Source organism: Branchiostoma lanceolatum, chromosome 8, assembly GCF_035083965.1.
Source record: "Branchiostoma lanceolatum isolate klBraLanc5 chromosome 8, klBraLanc5.hap2, whole genome shotgun sequence".
In the NCBI taxonomy this organism is placed as follows: Eukaryota; Metazoa; Chordata; class Leptocardii; order Amphioxiformes; family Branchiostomatidae; genus Branchiostoma; species Branchiostoma lanceolatum.
The window spans coordinates 21,371,111-21,395,063 of record NC_089729.1 but is presented as its reverse complement, the minus strand read 5'-3'; the positions used below and the strand labels follow the sequence as shown (position 1 = coordinate 21,395,063).

At 40.5% G+C, this 23,953-nt stretch overlaps 1 protein-coding gene across 1 annotated transcript; it reads right to left on the bottom strand.

Moving 5' to 3' along the window:
- Positions 1-1,828: 1,828 nt before the first annotated feature.
- LOC136439604 (SUMO-conjugating enzyme UBC9-B) lies at positions 1,829-23,905 on the bottom strand. Its single transcript, XM_066435053.1, has 7 exons — positions 23,796-23,905; positions 21,806-21,873; positions 21,308-21,391; positions 16,437-16,509; positions 11,239-11,348; positions 10,106-10,185; positions 1,829-3,605 (listed from the first exon to the last, which is right to left on the bottom strand). Exons 2-7 carry the CDS (start codon positions 21,869-21,871, stop codon positions 3,536-3,538), a joined length of 483 nt encoding a protein of 160 aa, XP_066291150.1. The 5' UTR covers positions 21,872-21,873; positions 23,796-23,905; the 3' UTR covers positions 1,829-3,535.
- Between the last annotated feature and the right edge of the window lie 48 nt (positions 23,906-23,953).

Sequence of the window (23,953 nt, the reverse complement as noted above, 5' to 3'; positions counted from 1 at the left end):
ATTTCTCCTTTGCCGTAAAGTTCAGCTGTTGCAAAATCAGGCCATTACAGCCTGCTACTCCCTTCTTAATGAAAACGACCTTAAAAATGTGGATGCAGGAGCTAATGAAAAATTGTTTCACACCAGAAGCAACGCAGCTGATTTGGATATAAAAAATACCGGTAAACCCAGTACCCACACCTCAAGTATTACCAGACATAAATCATGCATACTAGTATCAGTGCTTCATTAACATAACATATCAGGGCCTCATTAAGGAAATTTATACAATGGGCTACTTACTGAATGACCTGATTTCAGGGACACTATGTCGGAGCTGGGGTTGGAGGTCATGTAAACAGGTGCCCCCACAAAAGCAGGTCATGTAAACATTTTTCAACAAACTAGACACATACATGTATACTAGTCCTGTACTACCAAATGATTTTTAAAGTCTTGATAAAGGCACTCTTCATAATAAGCCTTGATTACTAGTATTTGGCGAAGGTATTGTGTTCGTGGAACTCTAGTTCTTTGTTTTATGTAAGCCTGTATCTCCACCCAAGATGTTTTAAATAATTTTCCCCCCAAAAAATCTGAGAAGCAACAAACATGAAATTGGTGTGGCCTTATCACTGATTCTGAAGAGAAAATCTGTGTAGAAAATGTACAGCTTGTATGCAAGAGATGTCCACTTAGATGATGCTCTTGATACGGCCGTTTTGAGTATCAAGACATGGTCACGGAAAAAGTCAATAGTGCAGTCAAAATAGGTCAGATCAAACATATAGATGTGTCTCCGTTATCGTGACAAGTTGACTAATCTCCTACAGTGCATCAGAGTAATCAGACTTTCGTGAGAAACGCGATTTTTCGAATCAAAGTTGACCTATTTTAAACTGGGTTTTCAACCCCATATACGCACCATATGGGGTTTCGCGGCACCCGTTTACTGGACCATCGTCTTATCCAATATATGCAAATAGGCCTACCTGCCTACGCGTTTACGTGCACAGGCCAGAAACTGGCTCCTTGCTTTCCAGGTGGATGCAAATGTCATCATATTTACACATTCATTGAGCAACATTCTCACAAGGGGGCAGCTGTAGATGTACGGAGTGTTGCAGAATGGAGGAAAAGGCTAAAGATTTTGGAAGAATTATGGAGTCTCATGGAAAAAGATGGAGAAAGCTGCAGTGTGAAGAAAAAGCTTTCTCCAGCTGTCTCGATCATTTGTACGATTCTCCCACAATCTACAGGGGTTTTCCTTCATTCCTACCTTCTCCATGGTTCCGTCTATCATTCTGCAGTTTTCTCCCAAAATCTACAGGTTTTTCCTTCATTCTGAAGCACTTGTCGCTAGCGTTCTCCATCATTCTCCAGTACAGTATTATCCCAAAACCTACAGCTCTTTTCTCCATTCTGCAGCACTTTCCGTATATCTACAGCTGCCCCCTTGTGAGAATGTTGCTCAATAAATGTGATGACATTTGGATCTATTTAAGTAGTAATATTTGCATATATCGGATAAGACAGTGGTCCCGTAACCCTCTAAAGGGTGCCGCCAAACCCCCATAACATGCGTATGTAGTGCTGAAAATAATGGCGAAACCATGGAAAACCCAGCGGAAAATAGGTCAACTTTGACTCGAAAAATCTTCTTTCTCACAAAAGTCTGATTCCTCTGAAGCACTGTAGGAGATTGTTGAACTTGTCAGGATAATGGAGACATATTTATGTTCTTGATCTGACCTATTTTGACTGCACTATTGACTTTTTCCGTCTGGAGTTCTACTGCATGTGTACCATATGCCTTACCAAACTTACATGAAAAATTGTATAATCATACTAAACACTAAAAACCTTTAATAATCATTCTGAAAAAAGGAATTCTTGATAGGATCACATTTTGCCATCTTATGGATATAAAGGTTCCCCTAAGATGCATTCTTACAGTACTGAACCAATTTAATGAATACACGGTGCTGCTACTACAGAAGAACTGTACACAAGTAACAAGAAAGAGTCTGGAATAATCTGACACATTTATACATATGTTACTGTCATGAACCAACCAGCCTGAAGCATGAAGAAAACTTTCTACAAGTAACTATTTGCTGAAAAATCAGTCATACGGAAGATCTACACCAAAGTACAATAAATAAACTAAGAATTTGATAAGATAATGATGCATTTGACATGCTCTAGGGGTACTAAATGGTAGTTATTTATCCTTTACAATGGAGTGGCACAGCTTTCAGCTTAAAATGGACAACTCTTTGCTTAAACAATGATGAATAATTACACTGCTTTAAACATTTTTTCTCAGGAAAAACAATCATGGTTTACTTCAGTGGAACAGGTCAAAATTGTTAGCAGTAGTAGTAGAATACTAGTAGTACAATGTAATTTTCATGCTTTTAAATATTAAAGGGCCAATCTTGTGACTACATCTGACCTAGGTCATACAAATTCATACAAGTCCATCCACCAAACTATGGTTGGCAAAATAAGAAATGCTTTGAACAATGTGATACTGTGTAGCTATTCTGAGTTGACAGATATTTAACCCTGTCACAAAGTCTTGTTACAAGGCAGGCATAAAGGAACGTTGGATGACAAATGTAGGTGTCTCCCTACCAGCACTAGTCCCAGGACATTAAGATACTTCTTAAAACACTTGGAAATTTGCATTTTTTTTCCAAAGTTCCTTAGTAATGATTCAATGTTAGTAAGAGCCTGTCAGGCCATTAACAACCCTTGTCTATGGGCCCGTTTACACGAGGCACTTACAACGAATGTCCTAGGACAAGTGTTGCAGGACAGATTTGTTTACCCGTGTGAACAGGCCTCGCGACACGCTGCGGCATCACGAGGCCTGTTTACACGGTTAAACAAATCTGTCCTAGGACACTTGTTGTAAGTGCCCCTTGTAAACCGGCCCTATGTGTGTGCTGGTGGAAACCAACAAGCGTGGGATTTTTCTACAGTTTCCTAGTTAGAGCTACACTATGTGCTGGTCAGGTAGCCCAACATTTGAGATGGTTAATTTGAAGAAATCGTAACTAGTACAAGAGCAGTTCTTTAACATACAAGGCATATAAAATGCAAAGTTACATTTCCATAAAAACTAGGGTGCATTTCCAAATTGCAACAAATCACACAGCTTTAAGTTGAACTCACCTTCCTCAAAGATGTGCACTTCACCTGACATTGGATAAGAATTAGATGAAACAAACAAGCTAAGAAATACAGTGTCACTTTCCCCAATTCTTCTATACAACTGGGACAAGGTACTAAATGTACTTACTGTATTGTATAAATACTCCCCCATGAGATGGTAAGGGAAGGTAAGAACACTGAAATGATTGATATATGGACGTACAATTAGGAATGTTGTTAAAGTAAAACAGCTATCGACTGAGGCTGAGGCTTAACCTGCTCACAAACTGGTTTCTTGTACTTTGGGGGTTCAACAAACAAAATACTTTATATGAATACGTTGAACAAAAGCTTCTTGGTCTGTATATTTCGAATTACGTTGTTGACCTTTGGCTTAACTTTCCGGGTCTGCAAAGGCCTTTGCTTGCTGGCGAACTCTCTTCTCATACTCTGCTCGGTTTTGGCTGCAAGAGAAAAGATAAAACCTTTCAGGTCAACACTTGCAACTAAAAGAAGATTCCTTTTGTCATACATACACATCAGCAGAACAACAGATACCAATGTTGGATCAGGCTAAAATGGAAATACCAGCTAAGGGCAGACATCGAGACATTTCTTGACATCTGTCACGGGCCCAAGTTATTACTCATTAGGCCGAAATGACTTCCCCCCTCCCCAAAAAGGCTTGTGACCAGCAAACAGAACAAAGAAGCTTCAGAATGTGCAAATGAAGCCATGCTGTAAGTTTTAAAAATATAGGAAAACGGATTCTCTTGTCATACAATGCCTTTTTTCCTATTGTATAATGTATTGATTTTGTCGTAAACTTACTCCTTGCACAAAATGTATTTCGAGCCCTGTAGGCCTGAGCGAAGTTTCCCAAGAAGATGTGAAAGAACAAAATTGAATCTAACGAACTTTTTGTTTGGAACTTATTGCTTGATGTTCTGTAATTTCTAATATTATATATTATATATTCTGCCTGCTCACGAGAGAATGTGTAAGTTTTGTACAATGAACGCAGTGGAAAATGAAATACATTTTATTTGCCAATGTCCTCTATATGACGCCGAAAGAAACGAATTATATAAAACAGTTTCCGTTAATTCCCCTAGTTTTCACCATTTGACTAACTTACAAAAATCAATCTTACTACTAAAATTAACCAACCCACTTACGATACAAAACGTGGGTCTTTTCATTTTCCACTGCCTTCAATAAAGAAGTCAAACCCAACCATAGTCAACCTTAGTTAACATAGAACTTTCACAGTAGACTAGATAACTATGTCGATTCCCATGTATATCCATGTACTTGTTTGTCTGCAATTAGCCTCCGGGTATGAACTTGCAATAAAGATATGTTATGTTTATATAAAACCTTCTTGAACACTTTTTTTGCACGCTCTCATTAATTTTGCAGTAACAAGAGGATGTCATACATATAATCAAATTAGTGTGGCCTTAGGGACTGTACAAAATTTACAGGGGGGGAGGGCCGGTTGTCTGGGGGGGAGGGCCTAGGGGGAAAAAATGACCTGGGGGCAGGGCCCGGGAAAAAATTTGACCCCCGTCAGAACCTTCAAACACATATCTAAATGTTGAAAAATGGGCTCCAAGCCACTCAGAAAACCCCATGTTTTCCGCTAGGAGCTGCCGGAGTGCGCGCCACAAGTTTCAAATGGTAAGGCTAGAATCAAAAATGCAACGTTATTTCGTGGTCTGATTCAGATATCTTGATATTTATGGTTGATAGAATAATAAAAGATCCCCTTTATATACATTAATATGTAACACAAACGTGTTAGCGACTATCTAAAAATCATGTGCCAAGTGGCGTTCTGCGCTGATGGGCGGAGCCGCTCAGCGCGCCTTGTTTGCCACTGTACTAGAAGGAGTTCCCAGGATAGTTCCGTCACTGAACAGCTGTGAATGCAAGAATGATCAACAGAACAATACGACCTGCGAAGACTACTTGTGGAAGAATGCCCAGGGACCGCGTAACGAAACTGGTGACAATTACAAGGAGGATGTGCCGGGCTGTGGTGACAGCGCATGGCTTATGTACTCAGTATTAAGCCACCTTCATCCTTTACGCATTTTTTTGTTTGGATGAAGACTAACCTTGGCTTTCATGTTATTGTGTTTCGTTGATTCAAGTTTCATATTACCCTCGTACTCACACAAGCCACGTGCTACCAGCAGAAGAAAAAAATACTGAATTGAGCGTTTGAGCTTTAGTAGGGTAATCTGGGCACTTTTTTTATGTAACCCGCTCGCATAAACAGGTCTGGTGCTCGTTCCATTAATTTAGAACCATCAAAAGTTTGGTATCATGGGAAAAAAAATTACACAAGCTTTTCAATGATATATAAATCATTGAAATTGATCAAGAAACAACGGAGATATGATCCACCAAAGTTAAGTTTCCAAACTTTTTGTGCCGAGTGTAGATCTATATGGATTGATATTGAGAAATAGTTTTAATAAATGAAAAATTACAACTTATGATCAATGTGACCACGGTTTTCAGGTATGTGCAGAGGTCACCAGCATGGATGGCTGCTTTTTCAGGTCCTTCAGCCCTGAGGATTTCTATCCATCATAATCCTTGGCGGGGAAGGTTCCTAGAGGCGATTATGCATAGCAGCTAAGTAGTAGATAGGGTTTACAGTCTTTTTATGTTCTCATTTATGATTTTTGTTTATAAGTTAGAAGGAAAATCTTCATATTGTGCCAATGGATGCCACCGCCCTCCCACTGGGCAGATTGTTATATTTTGAGTTCATTAACATTTTCCTTTGTTATTACCCTGTCTATACGACCTCTTATGAAGTGACTTCCGTTATTACTACCAACCTGTGGTGCCCAGAACTTAGAAGCCCGGCGTGTTGATTTGATTTTGATTCTAGAAGACGGAATTTCAAGCCTACTTCCGGTCAAAACTCCGGTGGAGCACTGACAGTATTGAAGCATGTTCTCAGCCAACATCACGCTCTCAGCAGTTGTCATCCTTCTCTTCAGTTTTTTAATGTTTTAAAAAACATTTAAGATTGATGCTACCCCACCCCAAGATGTAGACTTGGATAACATTTGCTTGGCCGACAAGAGTTTGTTTCGTTTTTTGGGGGCCTCCTACTGTGTGTTGGTGGATACAATCATCCGCTCGTCGACTCGGAAGTCGGCCACCCTCCCAAGCTTTTGCAGGCAACGACTTGTCCTCTTGTACCTTGCTAGCATCCTTCTCAGTAACTCCTATGCACCTGAACCTAACCCAGGCCCTGTACAAGTCGAACAGGGAGCCTCTGCTGCCTCCCAGTCTCACTCATCCTGGATGTGTGGGACCTGTGACCGAACAGTGGGTTGGGACGACAGAGGCCTGGCCTGTGACACCTGTGGGCAATGGTACCATGCCCACTGCCAGAGCATGGACACAGAGCACTTTCAGTATCACGAGGACCTTGGAGAAAACTTTTCTTGGCACTGTGCTATCTGTGGAAATCCAAACAGTCAGACAATTTTCGACCTGCATGGTGTGGAAGGAGAATCACAGTCAGGGCTATCACATGTTTCTATAGATTCTTGCCTAACTCCAACTGAGTCACAAATGAAACGCCCTCTCCACTCATCGACCCCAACAAGAGTAAACCAGCAGGATAAACGGAAAAGAAGGCCACTTAGGGTGGTGAACCTAAATTTACAGTCATTATCTGGGAAGAAAGCGGATATTCTAAATCTGATTGATAGCGTGAGACCGGACATTATTATTGCTACAGAGACCTGGTTAGATGCTTCTGTGACCAACTCTGAGATTCTTCCGGACACATTCAGGACATACCGTAAGGACCGTAACAAGAATGGTGGTGGAGTTCTTGTGGCAGTACACTCAACGCTCGAAAGCCGTGACGTTCCAGAACTCCTGGAGGACGGCTGTGAAGTCATCTGGGTTAGGGTGAAGCTACAAGGCCGCAAGTCCCTGTACACTTGTGCCTACTATACATGTAGGCCTGACGTATCAGATCGAGCCAGCCTTGAAGGGTTCAACGCTTCAGTCAGCAAAGCAGCACAGATCCCTAATGCTCACCTCTTGATTGGCGGGGATATGAACCTACCCTGTTGGGACTGGTCAGCGATGCAGATGAAGCCAAATCCCCGATATCCTGGACTTCATAACGCGTTCATTGACATACTTGGCGATCACGGCTTGGAGCAACTGGTGGATGCTCCTACTAGGGGAGACAACACACTGGACTTAATCATTACAAACAACCCTCAATTGATTCCCCGGGTAGAGGTTTTACCGGGTCTTTCCGATCACGATGCAGTTTTCTACATTAAGCACCAGAAGTCGTCCAACGTTGGCATCGCCGCCTTAAAGGACGGAGGCCGTCTTATATCAAATCCCAAAGGTCAAGCCGATATCCTGAACAGACATTTTGAGTCAGCGTTTGGAGATGGCAGAACCTACTCCTCAGAAGAATTCCAGGAAAAGTGTAGAATGCCACCTGCTGATTACCCCATCCTCAACAAGGTCAAGATCTCAGCCCAGGGTGTCAAGAAACTACTCTCTAACCTCAAACCCACGAAAGCACCTGGCCCAGACAACATTTCCCCGAGGGTCCTAAAGGAATTGGCATCTGAAATTGCAGCACCTCTCACCATTCTTTTCCAAACATCAGTTAATACTGGTACTCTGCCATCTGATTGGAAAGCTGCCAACATTACACCAGCATTCAAGAAAGGTGAGCAGTATGACGCAGGTAACTACCGTCCAGTGTCGCTAACGTGCGTGTGTTGCAAAGTGCTGGAGCACATCCTAACCAGCACCATGAGGGATCATCTAGAACATCATGGTATCCTCTGTAATCAGCAACATGGCTTTAGAAGAGGAAGGTCGTGTGAAACACAACTTCTGGACTTTACGGAAGAGCTGTTTGAGAACATGGTGAGTGGACGGCAGACGGACATACTTGTGATGGACTTTGCCAAAGCCTTCGATAAGGTCAGTCACAGCCTTCTACTTCACAAACTCCGCCACCATGGCACTAACGGGGAGATTGGTGCTTGGATCACAGCCTTCCTAACTGACAGAACCCAAGCGGTGGTGGTTAATGGTGAGCGATCAGACTTTGTGAGAGTGAGATCAGGCGTACCACAAGGTTCGATCCTGGGCCCCTTGTTGTTCCTTATTTACATCAACGATCTACCATCCAACCTAACCTCACCCTCACGTCTTTTTGCTGACGACATGGCAGCATATAACACCGTTACCTCCCCAGAAGACCAAGGCGTCCTACAAAAAGATCTTGAGCGACTTGCCGACTGGGAGAATAGGTGGGATATGGAATTCCATCCTGGAAAGTGCCAGACGCTGCGTGTAACACGCAGCAGGAGAACTTTCACGGACAGGTGCTAGAGACAGTCCCGAGTGTGAAGTACCTGGGCCTTACCATTACTAAAGATCTCACTTGGAAAGAGCACACTAACAACCTGTGCAACAAAGCCAACAAGACCCTGGGATTCTTAAAGAGGAACCTTAAGATCAATTCCAGGCATATTAAAGAGATGGCGTACAAGGCCTATGTACGTCCCATACTGGAGTATGCTGCATCAGTATGGGACCCTCACATTCAACAAGGCATCGACAGACTGGAGGCGGTTCAGCGCAGGGCAGCACGGTTTGTGATGAGGCGCTATCGGCACACATCAAGCCCTACAGAAATGTTGGAAGATCTTGGATGGGCCAGTCTCCAAGCCCGGCAAAGAACGGCTCGACTTGCCATGCTATATAAGATCCAGCATGGCATTGTCAGCACAGAAGGGCTGAAGTCCAAACTACAGCCTGCTCCACCACGGAGGAGAAGAGCTCATGCCCAGCAGCTTGTGCAGCCGGTAGGCAGGACGGATTACAGAAAGGAATCCTTCCTGCCACGCACAGTGAGAGATTGGAACACTTTATCACCAACAGCTGTGGAGGCGGATAACGTCGACACTTTCGTGTCGCGAGTCTCGCTACATTGAGGATACACGACTGGTGACCTCTCTTGACCCACACAGCGACAGAATGATCAATAAGATGATAGCGGTCGCTACAACAGGAAGAGGGAAGAGGAGGAAGAGGACCTTTATCATCTCTTTTGGCGGCTATTGAGTTTTACAACTGAACAAATAGTAAAATCGTGAGTAAAAATTTGTGAATGGGACTAGCGACCCAATTCTTTCTTTTTTTAAATGGGAAAAACAGGACAGGCTATTCCCAAAATTGGTGTGGCCTAACCAACATCTTTACATTTGTATATTGGTGAATACTAATTGAAGTCTGGTTGCTGGGAATCAACTTGCCAGGGTGACACTCTGAGTCCTCTGACAAATTCTACAAGCAACAGATGACGAGCCTAGGACTTGATATTGTTTACATAATGTTTAAATGCCGTTCAGACGGTTAGCATTCTTGATGATCATGATAGAATATTTCTGAAGTACTGTTGTAAACGTAAATTCAAATGTGTAAGATACTTAAATAGTCCACAAGTTTGCAAATCTTTATATTAAGGGGCAGACGGGTACAATTACTTTTGCGATTTCAATTAACAGGTTCATACAGTGGTATAATTGTTTAACAAAAGATGGATTAGCCTCTAAGCATATTTTCAAACTTGTGACATCGGTTCCGAGCCATTCAGTTTTTGTGTACGGGTGCCTAATACTGAGTAGCATGAGCAAACGAGAGAGAGAGATCTCTAGTGAGATCCATTGTAAAGTACAATGGATACTTCCAAATGGGAGCGCAGTGATTTTCTTGCCATCTTGAATATTTTTCAAGAGTTGATAGCAGGGGCGAGGGCCTAGGAAAAATTTTTCGACCTGGGGGGAGGCCCCTGTAAATTTCAGACAGTCCCTTGCCACCACTACATTGTACATCTAAAATAACCCGATCTTTTCAATTCCAGCTTTGTGTTACTCACCAGTACAAGGAGTATGCTTCTGCCTGTGCAGGGTCTTTGATGTTAGGCTCATTCAAAAGTTCCTGGATTCCTAGTAAGATCTGTGAAAGACAAAGATCAAAACTGGTACTCTATAACCTTTAAGAAGACAAGTATTGGCTGGGACCAGGCTGTAAGCTAGCAGGACGTCAGGGTGTCTTCTGGACATCCTACACTTAAGAAACAAAGAAATTAGATGCCCTCTTCCTGCAGGGCATCTACCTGGTAATTACTTACACATACATTTTGTATACGTGTCTTCCACACACACACATACAAAACACACTGCGACTGCAGATTTTGAGTTCCTGATTCCAATAAGCTGCTGGGAGGCCCAAGTTCTATCCTGGGACAGGACATGGGACAGAAGGAACATAAAAAATTGGGGTCCTGTGTTTAAGGAGGTGCCTCCAAAATGTTAAAAAGGAGGGGCTGGCATAAAGTTGGGGTCCTGTGTTTAAAGGGACGTATTGTAACATGAACATAAAACAAAATTCACTGTTTTTGGTTATCTTTCTACATCATTAGTAGAATATACCTTATCACACTGCACAGCAATATTCATTATATATGGATGCGACTTTGCAGTATCATGCGAACGTCTTGAAAAAAAATTATATACGCAATCCCCACCGCCGCTTGACTTGTCCAACATTCCGACGAACCATCGCCGAACACGCGATCGAACGCGCAACGTTCTGAAGTTTGTTCACTTGTGGTGATTTTCCTGTGACGCTCGAACTCCGACCGCAACGGTCGATTCAGATTTTTTTAGCGTTCTACGCTGGCTTACTTGCATATTGAAAAACGGGGTCCGCTACATTATATGCAAATAAGCCAGATTTTGCGCGTTTTGCGTTTTTAGTCGTTTATGAATGATGGAAATGTGACAAAATGACGGGAAATAGTTGGAAATATGTAACAAATAAGTTACAAATGTGAATCTGAATGTAAATTTTTCAAATTCTGAATATTTTTAGTTTTTGCCCACCAGATTCTACAATACGTCCCTTTAAGGAGGTGCCTCCAAAATGTTAAAAAGAAGGGGCTGGCAACCCCTCCCTATAAAAATATACCCTACAAGTAGACTGCTCTGAATACAATGTAGGTCTGACCTGTTTGATGGTTACAGCTGGTCTCCAATCTTTGTCCTCATCAAGTAGTGATAGACACACTGTGCCAGACGGGTACACATTGGGGTGGAACAGGGGTGGCTCAAACTTGCCTGAAACAACAAGTGACTGTTCAGTTCTGCTCAGTCCTCTGTGCTGTATGCCTAGTTTACCTGTCATGTAGTTCCATCTGTAGAAAAACATCTCAGAACCAGTGAGTGCTTCTGTCACTGAATCAGAAAGTGACAATGGCTGGAAGTGGAAGTGAGTCAGTTGAAAAGTGTTCTACAGGTCTGACTGGATCACCACTGAATGCTGGAGACCATGTGTCTTCCTATTTGACCCACATGTATGTGTATGTATGTGGTCTTCATGCATCAATAGTTGTGTACAAATTACCCCCCCCCCCCCTCTTGAATGAGGAGTGAGATCCATTGTCACTACTAGGGGTGGATACCAGTTCGCTGGACCTGATTCGGACCTACATGTACATAACATCCAAGAACCGAGTCCAAAAAACCTGAAAGCCAAAAACCTGAGTCAAAAAAAAAACTGAACAAAGTACACTATATTTTTCTGTTTTGTTTGATGAAAAGTGTTTTGAGTCTCCCTATGAGAAGAAAAGGCATATACAATGTAATATAAATGCAACATTCAAATATTAAATACTGGTTTGCCTTAACCCTCAAACACCCAAACCTATTTTTGCGACTAAAATGACTGTGCTTTGTTCAGTAAAACCTCCCTTTTCACTTTTTTCACTGATTTTTATCCATACATTGCTTCATCAATGTAAGAGGAATCTTTTGGCATCTTTAGATATGAATAATTCCCGTTCATTATCATAATTTATGCAAAAAGATCAGAAGGACCACGTCTTGAACTATTCCTATCTAGACTGGGAGGGGATTTTTGAGGCCCACACCAAATGTCATGTTGCATTACTGATGAGAGCCCATGTGGTGGGCTTGGTGGCTTTACATAAAATTTCCTTAACAAAAATTTCAAATTGATAAAGTGAGTTCATTGTTTTTCTTGTTGCCATGGCAACGGGATTTTGACAGGCATATTTTACAAAATCTGCTAATTTCAGTTCAAACAATGACGTTTCGAGGCTTTGTTGGTACGCCAAATGTATTTTCTTACCATGTTATCATCTTATGTAATCCAATGTAACTTGTATGATTCAACATTGATATTTTATGCTGATTTGATGACGTCATCCGTCAAAATCTAAGATGGCGGATAGAATCACATAAAATTACGTCATAATGACGTCATATTACGTCATTATGACATGAAATTTGTTATGGTAATACTAATTCACATGTGCATCATCCTCTGAAAATTTGGTGGTCATACAATAAGTAGTTCAGGAGTTACATAGGGCAGATCTCAAAAACAGCACATTATTTTTGCTGGGGTCAAAAATGACCCCAGCGGACTCAACACAGACTTTCCTATATAACGTCAACAGTATTGTGTCCATCTCGCTAGAAAATTGTGAGAGGTTAGAAAAGATGTCTACTGACTTTTTTTCAGATCAAACATGTTCAAATAGCACGTCCAAATCCACGCCTGGGGTCAAAAATGACCTCACTCGGGTGTTTCAGGGTTAAAAGTCTTCTCACCAAGAAACTTTTACAGTCATGCATGTCAGTCTTAATTCGCTATGCTTGATATTGGTTTAAATAAACAAAACATGTCAACTAGACAGGATCAGGTCCAGGTTCAGGTTCAACCTGAACCTAAATCTGGACTTGGACCTTATTAAGCTGAACCGGTATCCACCCCTAGTCCCTACTGCTCTCTGTTTTCATGTGTTTACATCCCAACCCAAGACACATCTGGTACCACAAGGATTGCTTAGCAGGGAAGTCATTGTTGAAATTCAAAAGCCTACCATACTATGCTAAATATTCACCATATGTCAAGTTAACTTCTGTGCTTCTTCAGTCCACCTGTCATAGTATTTTTTTTTAGTTTTAGTCTTTTTATTTATTCATTTATTTATTCAGGCAAAATAATAAATAAACACAGTAATAATGCAATAAGGTAACACATATACCACGGATCCAAAGCAAAAATATAACACAACAAACAAATGAAAGACAAGAATCAAAATAATATCAGCCAAATAACACAACACTAACACAGGAGAGAAATCAATGATACATGTAACACTTTTTTTTCAGCAATCAAATAACTTAATATAAATAAAGAATGAGAAAAAGATAATCAACCTAATGCCAATGCAAGTGACAGTGTTCTCGCCAGCCTGAAATTTTTACCCGTCATTTCAATTTTGATTGGGGGAAGTACACATCGAGCGCGCGACAATCCTAAATTTTGAAATCTTGACCCTCTGAAACGCTATTTCCTGCATTTTGAGGGGCAAATTTTCCTGGTGGCTAAGTTTAGTTTAATGACATCTTTTTTCGTGAAAAATTACACAAGGGTTTCAAGCTGAATTTTTTGGGGAGGCGTGCCGTCGCCGCGGTAAGATCGAATGTTCACACACAAGCTACATGTACACTTCTACATTGTATACAATCGGCAAAGAAAAGAACATTTAGCACAACAAAACTTTATTACGTAAAAAAAACACATAATTTTTCAACACTTGTCCCGTGTGTGCCCTGTAATTACTTAACAGTATGAGAAATTGGATACCCTACTTTGAGAAAGAACGCAATAAAGACGTCCAATTTTTCTCCCATGTTTTCAATGGTAACTTTCTCCGGTAACTGGACTGAAATAAAGTGATTTAATACAAGTTTTTGACCTCTCTGCTTGAGAATGAAAGCTTTGCTAACAAAATTAACAGTTTAACAATTAAATTAGTATTTTTAGATAAGGCCATACCAACTTAATTTTATGGATGACATCCTCTGGAGTCCCCAAAAGTAATGCGAGAGGGCGAAAAAAAAAAATCTAGCAAAAAAAAAAAGATGATAAACCGGAGGACTACATAGCTGGTATTGCGAATTAAACCACAGAACACAGTGTAACAAACAAACAAACAAGTCTTTATTTGTTGGAATTAGCTCATATCAAAGTGCTTTTAACATGGATGATGCCTGGTTTAAAGACACATATGTAACATTTGGCCGTTCAAAGAAAAAAACAAAATGTGTTCGGCTATGTACACAACATCACGCCTTCAGTCAGAGCAAAACATCAAACTCTGTAGGCAACCCAGCCAGAGATAATATCATTCAGTTTAATACAGACATGTACAATGATGGTATTGTCATATCATGAACAAAATAATACTGGGCTCATGAGGGGCGGCGCCCTCTTCAAATCGCTCCTAGTCACATACATAACATTTGTGTTGGACAATGTGAGAGCGAGAACTACTTTTCTGATATGTCATAGCATGATGTGTTAGTAGTCATCTATACGTGTCCAGTGGACAGGTTTTTATTGCTCTCGACATTCCTGGTCTGTTGGACCAACAGTGGCTATCACATGACGCCCCTCTTGAGTGGTTACGTGCCATAGTCCTGATGACTGCACAAGGTCTTCAAGAACGTTACTAAAAGCATAGACACAGAAGCACGTTTTGCGGTAGTATATATAGTGTATTACGACAAGCCGGCTCAATGCTGCCCCTTTGCAGCAATATGAGTCTGCAAGTTTCAGAGCCTCTTCGGAGGTGATTTTTTTTAGCTTTTTTTTTAGAACAGGCGAAAATCAATGCGCGCGCGGATGTCATCCATAAAATTAAGATGGTGTGGCCCAAATCTCCTAAAATAACTATTGCATAATCTAGTCTTAAAGTCTTAGTTGTTATAATATTAAACCATGTTTCTAAATCTCTCCAAAATTTACAAATTCTAGGGCATAGGTAAGTGTCTCACGGTTTCTATTTCATCATCACAGTTTATACAAAAGGTGTTCTCTTTAATTTTCCATTTATTATAACATGTTGTTAGTTGGCAAAAATTTGTGGAGTATTTTGTATTGAAAAAATTTTAATTTTAGACAAACAGTAGTTTTATAGATAAGCTGAAAAACATATTTCCACGGAATAATCATATCAAATTCATCCTCCCAGTATCTTTGTATATTATCAGGATTACAAGTTATGTTTTCTTTTTGAAGAAGTGACATATAGATAATGCTATCAATTTTTGTTGGTTTTAACCATGAGTGATTCGATATGCTGGGTAAGATGGGGCCTATAGTTGGAAGTTTATCTAGTTTTTTTCCCAGGTATTCGGTATTGTAGATAATACTTGATTATACTCTAACTTGTCCATATCATAACCGAATTTTACCACTAAGCCATTGTAAGATAACAATTTTCCTTCTGTATCCAATACATCATTTATATAAAAAATTCCACATTTTATTAGTTTTATCCATATTATAGGCTTATTTTCAAATAAAACACTTGAGTTGCACCATAACAACTGTGACTTTATCTCTTGATGAGTTTCTGGTGGCTTGAACTGGAAAGATATCCATGCTTTAATAACATCTTTAAAGAAAGGATTAGGAAAATGTGTATAGGTGACTGCGTAAACTGTGATTAATATGATCAATAGACAACTGCATGAAGGGGAAAAGGCCATGGTTTGCTAATGGATTGGAGACACTTAGCACCTGTTTGTAAAAAGAGTTTCTAGTAAAAATCCTGGGAATCCAGGATGCTTTGCGAGTCTGATCAAAAGTAGGTTAGTGAATTAATTTTAAACCTCCTTTTTCATATGTCTTATTAACAGTTTTACGTTTCAGTTTCTCTAGTTTGCCATTCCAAATAAAGTTGTGTCATAGTTAACAAGTTTTATAGGTATTTGAAAACCATGCCATTGAATTTCTGCATTTGGCGAACACAGCAACAAGGTCCCTTAGGCCACACCAATTTAATTTCTTGGTAAACGGATTTCTATTTAAAAAAAAAAAAAAATTAGAAAAAAAAATCATGAAAACAGAAGGCAGGGCCAGCCTTCTGTTTTCATAAATTTTTTTTTGTAAATCCGTTAACCAAGAAATTAAATTGGTGTGGCCTTATTTTACCATTGGTACAAAAGTCCCTTGATATATAATTATAACATTGGCCAGCTAAACCAAGTTCAATATATACTACTATACTATATGATATCAAATCACAATTGGGCAATCAGGTCTCTAGACACTGTAAACTGACAAAACAATCATCTTGACAACAATAATGATGACACAGAACTCACATTTTGGTGGCGAGGAAGGGTAGTCGTCCTTAAACAGCATACGCAGCTTATACAGACCCTGCTCCCACGGTGTCTGTCAAATAAACATCAAGAATTGGGCTTTACTGTAACATCACTGAACACAGCAATCATGGTCAGGATTCGAGGCAGTTTATGACAAACTGGTGGCTGAACTGACCAAACATAAAATATACAAGACAAAGTACACATGTACTGACCAAACATAAAATATACAAGACAAAGTACACATGTAGTAATCTACAAACATGATACAATTGTGTTAATTACTGAATCAGATAATCTTACAGGAAAATCAGCACAATTTAGTGTTGAGACTGTAGGGCTCGAAATACTGGGTACGTGCGCACCTTTTGCACCTAAAATTGGAGTTATGCACTGTGGGTGCACTTGTGCACCTCGTACACTAGCATACCAAATATCATTGAAATCAGTATCAGAAAAAGTAATACAGTACAACCTTTGTTGTACTTTATTTGATGTATCACTTGTTTAAAATTTTGAAGTTAGCTATTGAATGACAGATTGAAGTTCTTAAAGTGCATATCACACTTCAAGACAACGTGATCTTACTGTATGTAACAGTAGTAGTATTACTCAGAAACCCTAATCGTTAACGAACATAGACGTGTTTCTCCCAATATATACAAAATTTAAAAAATACAAAAATACAAAAATTGAATGCCCAGTCGGAACCAGCTACTGTGTGTACTATGCCATCACCAGCGGGACGTCTGCCAGGTAACCGATTACCTGATGGCAGGAATCAAGAGCTGCAAGTGTGATTTGTAAATTTTTCAGTGTTGGGGCATTAGCATTAAACTTTGCTATTATTGTAGTAGTTTTTAGAATAGCCATGTGTTCTACTAGTCAACATTGTTAACTCTCACTATCTGTACAGTATACCCTTCTTATGTATTGTTTCATGTTGCAATTAGCCTTCGGGCAAGAACTTGCAAATAAAATTATTATTATATAATTACCTTCGTCAAGAAGATTACGCTTTGGGTGTATGTGTGTTTATGTGTGTATGTAAAAGACCAGGATAACTCAAGAAGGCCTAAATGGATTGTCTTTATATTTGGTATGTTAGCAGGCTTTGATGAGACCTGGAAATGATTAGATTTTGGGTCCCCTGGCAGCTTGTTACGGTACTGCAGCGGAATTTCCTGTTTTGATATCTTATATTCTGGACATGCTATGGTCCTGATTTTTTAGTGGTAGATAGCTCTTTGGACAGAGAGTAAGTAGTACAGGTTTAGACCCCATTGCGTTTTTTTGAACAGGTTCATAGTGTCATACTTATGGCATTTGGAAGTTATGTGTTAAGCTCATACTTTGGACAACTTCTGTTATTTGCGTGGAGAAGATCATCAACTGGTATGATTTATAATCCATGAGAAACACTCATGATACGTCAGTCATAAAGGTTAGAATTATTTGGCGAAGGTATGAGAAGGTATGAGATGATGAGATTTGCTGACACTCTACTTACTTGTATGTGTACCCAAAAGTCTTTCTGAGCGCCGAAAGCGCAAGGCGTCACACCAAAAGCGCAACAATATTATAGGGGTCTGGGGCATGCTTTCCCGAAAAATTTTGAAAGCTAGACCCTCTGAAATGCTATTTTCAGGGACAAGTTTTGCCGGCTAGGTTTAATGAGATCTCTATTTGTAAACAAAAATACAACTTGATTTTTGAGGGATGCCGCCCTCGATGTCCGCTATAGGGTATGGCCCAAAGGGTACAAGTTCAAGGTACAAATCTTCCAATGGATTCAACTTTTTCATTTTGGGGCCAAATGACCTGAAATTTGACATGAAGGTAAAGTGGACAAATACACCCAGGTGTTTTTTTATTGTTTTTGTATAGGCCTTTAAAATGGTTTCATTGCCATTTTTGGTCACTTTTAGACAAAAATGTATTTTTGGGCTCCTGTTACCTGGTACATTGTATTTCAACCGAATGACCTGAAATTTGGTATAGGGCTGACGTCATTGTTGAGTTGCGCAGTGGAGTGCAAAAAATGCGAACACAAGTTTAGTCTCTACACTTAACCTTGGAAAACCTTTTTCTTTAAAATTTTGGTCCATTTTGGAGACTTTTGGGCTAGAAAGAACAGGTAGAGTCTAAGCTTTCCCAGTTTGGTCAAAATTGTATGTTTCAGTAGTTAAGCTGGCGTACGGATAGATCTTAGTGGTTTTGTTTCACATGCTCTGAGTGGACTATTCCAGCCTAGAAGTATGTCAAAGTTGAGGTTTCTTTTCTTCTGTCAGCTGTCCCGAGCGATCGAGCTGGTCAATTATCTGTTTTCTTTGCATGATTCTAAAGTAGACAGCTGTGGCTTTCTGGTGCATAAGAATTTTTGGGGCTTGCAATGTCAGTAAGTACTTTTCTGAGCCCTTGTTTCAGTGCATTAAAGCATGGCTTCCTATGCACAAGTCTATCTGTGATATCTGCCCTATAGTGTAAGGGTGCTTTGAACATGTGCCCATGGGACTTGAATCACATTTTTGGTATACATCACTTAAAAAAAAGTCCATTATTGCATGGGGAGAGAGTAAAATATGAGTGTCCTCTGCAGCCACATAATGGTACTAAAGCTGACTTATATCCAACATCAACCTGAATAAGACTTGGTACTGGACACTGATGCGCTAAATGCCAGCTTTTGCAAAGCACTTGTTTTGCATGATGTAGGTAGATGTGCTCAATATAGAATGAATGACCTTGGTGCATTTCCTATAGCTTTGTTACGAAAGCGCCCATATAAAACATGTATTATAACATGGGAGCCTATGAGAAGAAAAAAACTCTTCCCATAGGCTGAATGAGAGATACAGTCAAACCTGTATTAGCGGTCACCTTTGCATAGTGGCCACCTGCCCATAGTGGTCGCTTTTTGTCGGTCCCTTGGATTTTTCCCATTGACATAAGCATTAAGAATTTGTCCATAGCGGCCACCTGTCCAACGCGTTCGCGGCCGCACGATTTTCGGTCCTGTGGGTCTGGAAACACTGCCGATAACGGTCACAGCACATGGATGCCGCAAGATTCGGGAACCTTCTTTCAAATCTCGGCAGAAAAAAATGTCATTATAGCTGCAGTGTTACCCATGAAAATGTTGTGCATCGTTTTATTTTGCTACTGGTGTTGGTTTTGAATTTCCAAAACCGCTAAGACGCCAGAAATTTGCAGACAAACAGAGCCTCTTGCGCGCGGTCCTAGCGGGACGCTTTGTTTACTTGGGTTACTTCACTAGTAGTACCATGGGCGAGCAGTTTGTTAAAAAATACAGACGCTTTTTATCCTCTAAGAAAAGGTTATAAAGTCATCCATTCTTTGTATATCTGTTCTCTTTATTCAAAGAACTTGTTTGACGAAATAAGTTTACATTTGTACTATTTAATGTAAAATCATAACCCACACATTGCAGATGCACCCAATTTACAGTAGACTATCCCATTGACCCTATGACCTCACAGGTGCCATCTTTTTTTTTCTCCCGGCAAGGAATCCAACCCAAACAGGCTGATTTTACCGTGATACTCCGCTTTTTTTTGCAGATGAATGATGTCGCCGCACAATTGAAAATGACACGATTGTCTTCGGCAACATTTTGGTCGCATGTGCTCCGGATTGGGGGCGGATCGGTGGATCGACTTGGACTTAATTTGCTTGTGGAAAAGTCCGGACCTGACGTTTCCGAAAGCAGTCATCTTGAGCCGATGGTCGTCTTGTGGAAGTGGTCGGTAGACCAAGTTTGACTGTACACTACATGTATGTGAATTAGGGGTGGATACCGGTTCGGCTGGACCGGTTTGGACCGGAAAAACATGCAAGAACCGGGTCAAAAAAACCGAAAGTCGTGAACCGGTTTTTTGGACCCGGAAGTCGGAACAAAGTAGACATCACCTCAGTTCTGGCCACAGAAGGGGAAAAATAGCCTTGAATCAAACTAAATTAGCCTGAAATAAGTCCATATTCACCTCTTTCTATAACTGTTGGTTCAGTTTTAGGTCGATACTGAAATGTGCTACGAAAAAAACAACATTAAAAGTTACCACACAGCCACGAGGTTGGTGCCGAGGTGCCAAGTATTAGTGCCCATAAACTCGCGTAAATTTTCACTCCAAAGGTAAGAATCAGCACTCAAACAAATTAAATATGGGGCAAACAACATCTTTTCTTTCTTGTACAAGTGTATTCAGTCCATTTTTACGAGTTTGGGACGCATTAACCTCCTTGATTGCACCGAGAAATCCTCTAGCGCCAGCAGCGGCGGCCATCTTGCTTTTCTAGTAAGTGGTACCTTCAAGTCGCAAGAGTGCAATTATCAGCCTGCTCACTAGAGGGAGCTGCTAGGAGTTAACTATCAAGATCTGTTTTCTCTTTCTCAAGGTGGTTTTCTTCATTAGTTTTATCAAATTTATTTCGAACTCTAGATATTTTATTTAAGGCAATTAATTATGTTTTGATGAAATAAAAAGTGTTTGTCTGCTTGTTAGTTACTGACAGAAAGGAATGGAAAGTAAGTGCAACATTCAAATACATATTGGTTTGATATTACTGAGTATTACTAAGATATCAACTTCAGGTTTAGGTTCAGGTCCGGACCTGAACCTAAACCTCTGGACCTGAACCTGGACTCGAACCTGATCGAGCCGAACCGGTATCCACCCCTAATGTGAATAAATGTTTCTCAGTGGGTACAGAAAACATGTGCCACTAATTGCTTGTGGTCGATCAACCGTTTCTATAGAGCGGTCTATAGCAGTCGATTTTGGCCAGTCCCTTGAGTGACCGCTATAGACAGGTTTGACTGTAGATGAAGATCTATCAAAAATACTTACTCCCTTTTTTCCAGGGATTGCACATTCCCAGTTCATCAGATTCAAAGTTCCATCAGCGTTTTTAGTTGGCTTGGCCACGAAGCCCTGTAAAAATAAGTAAAAGTGAAAACTTTCATTATCATCATTTAACTTTTTGTTAAGGATGCAAAGCTCTTAAAGAAACTGGTGCTCCTAAAGTAAGAAAACAAAGGTTAAGTTAATTCCATACATTTAAACCTTAAACCCAGCTAACACTAATGGTTACACTGGAGTCAGTGATAGGGCAATCAATAAAGACTTTTGAAATAACATTGCAGAAAAATTAATTATTCTAAAATTTCCTGTGGTATGTTCCAACCCCCCAATATTTCCTTTGCCTTTGGGAAGTGACAGTTAACCCCACCCCACCCGCCCAGCTTTACTGCTGCTGCCTGACTACTCAATTGCAGAACAAGAGAAACAGTACCAGTCGTAGAGACCCAGCAAAACATCTGCAGCTGCTCCAGAGTGAATACTTACAAAGGGGTGGTCCTTCCTCCAAGCTTTTCTCTCTTCTGACAAACGTCCTAATGCTATTCCAGACATTCCTGAAAGAACCAGGTAAAAAACATCAAACATTTACACTGATGAATGTAATGAATTTTGCTACTGCTAGCCTAATCATCAGCAATAAAATGTAGCAAAGTAGAAGATATTGAGAATAGGGTGCGTAGTCCAGCGGTTAGCGATCTTGCCTCTGGAACTAGAAGCCCCAGGTTCGATCCCGGCTGTGTCGCTCACCCGACATGCACGCTACAAGTAGTACAAGAAAGGGTCGCAGTCCTTAGGACGATACGTTAAGCCGTGGTCCACTGTTCATTGTGCTTGTTGAATAGAGCTAGGGGAAGTTAAACCAAAACCCCTAGATTTTCTAGTCTCCCCTAGCACTGGATCACCATTGGCTATCTTTGTAAACCTATGTGAGAAGCAGAAGGAAAAGAGTTTCACTCCCTATCTCTGATGAGTTGGAACACGGATTTTGGGTTGATCCAGATTTGAGATTGGAAAGGATTCAGGCTGAGATGGATTTGACAAACATGATGTTTAAGGCTAAACCCAGGTAAAGGTAGGAGCAGTGTACTATCCACTGTCTGTGTCAATGATTATGGTATTGAAGGAGGAGCCCACTCCTCTCCATCCACAGCCTTGTACCTCCCCAACCAAAGACAGGTACTCGTTTTTTACACCTGGGTGTAGTGAGGATAGTGCAGTTAAGTGATTTTCCCAAAGATGCAACGTCTACCCAGGAATGCAAAAGTGTGTAAGTCGGCTTCAAGCGGCTTTGATCATTTGTTTCACAATAATGTGGCTAGTTGGGTCATTTCTGTTCTGTTTGCTGATCTATGTCAGTTTTGGGGCTCGGTCAGTTGGTACCGCGTACCGACTTGTCTAGAGCTTGGTGTTGAGTTGTCCTGAGCAGCAGCTTGGTGCTGAGTTGTCCTGAATGGCTATAGACCGACTTGTCCCACATGACGAGTTGTCCTGATACCATTTATGATTTGTCATAAATCATTTGTTTGTTTGTCTGTTTGTTTGTTTTATTAAGATCTCCATTAGTGCACAATCATAACAATTAATACACTAATCTTCCTGGAGTCCGGCTAATTAAATACAAGAATATCAATAAAGGAACAATACAATTAATTCAAATACAGGAAGAACGAAAACAATTGTTAGATAGTAAATCATACAAGATCAAACATGATGAACTTAAAATGAGCGGAGAGGTCAGAGGTCAACATAAAAAAACGGAATCATTGTATAGATAATGTACACAAGGAAACCCAGAAGCAATACCAAAAATTGTTTAACATAATTGAATGAACTGAACATAAATATAAACAAAGGTAATCATAATGATTAACATATCAATATATAATAACTTCGATATACTTTCATATATAAAAATTACCACCATGTGTCAAGACGCATGTGCTTGTTCTTTCCATTACTCAATTGCTTGATGTGTTCTTTGAATGTGCGAGCGTTTCCAGCTGTGATGTGAGAAGGTAGGGTGTTGTATGTTTTTATGATCCCTCCAATGCTCCTTATATTTCAGCCCTCCAAAAATTATTTCAGCCCTCCCATCACAAGACCAACCTCGTTGTTTTGTTTACCACTACAGGGTACTACCATCTAGAGTACAAGCAAAAGGTCCTTTTCCTCCCCGCCACACCTCTGCACACACTGACTTGGTAGACGATCTATTTTCTCCAAGTTGGATGAATACTAGTGCTAGTAAGTCCGACACAGCATGGCCGAGGCCTAACCGGAATGTGCAAATGATTCCGGATCCGGCACAAATTTGGCGCGGGGGGAGCACACTCGCAGGTCCGACCACACGGCCACCATCGTTCTGTGCCTTGGTGACATCTAAATGTCAAGGCGCCGTTTTTCGATGCTTCTAGAACATTTCTTACGAAGTTTTGACCACATATAGGGGAGAAAAGGCAAATTATTTCAAACTTACCGGGTTTGAGTGCGCGCTCTCTCGACCACGGAGTGAAAATGGCCGTCGACCTGCAAATCACGCACAACTCAGACCAACACTCGCGAGATTTCAGATACAGAACAGTTCATTATAGAGTAGGGAAATCATTTTAATATTATATCATTCAAAAACTTTCG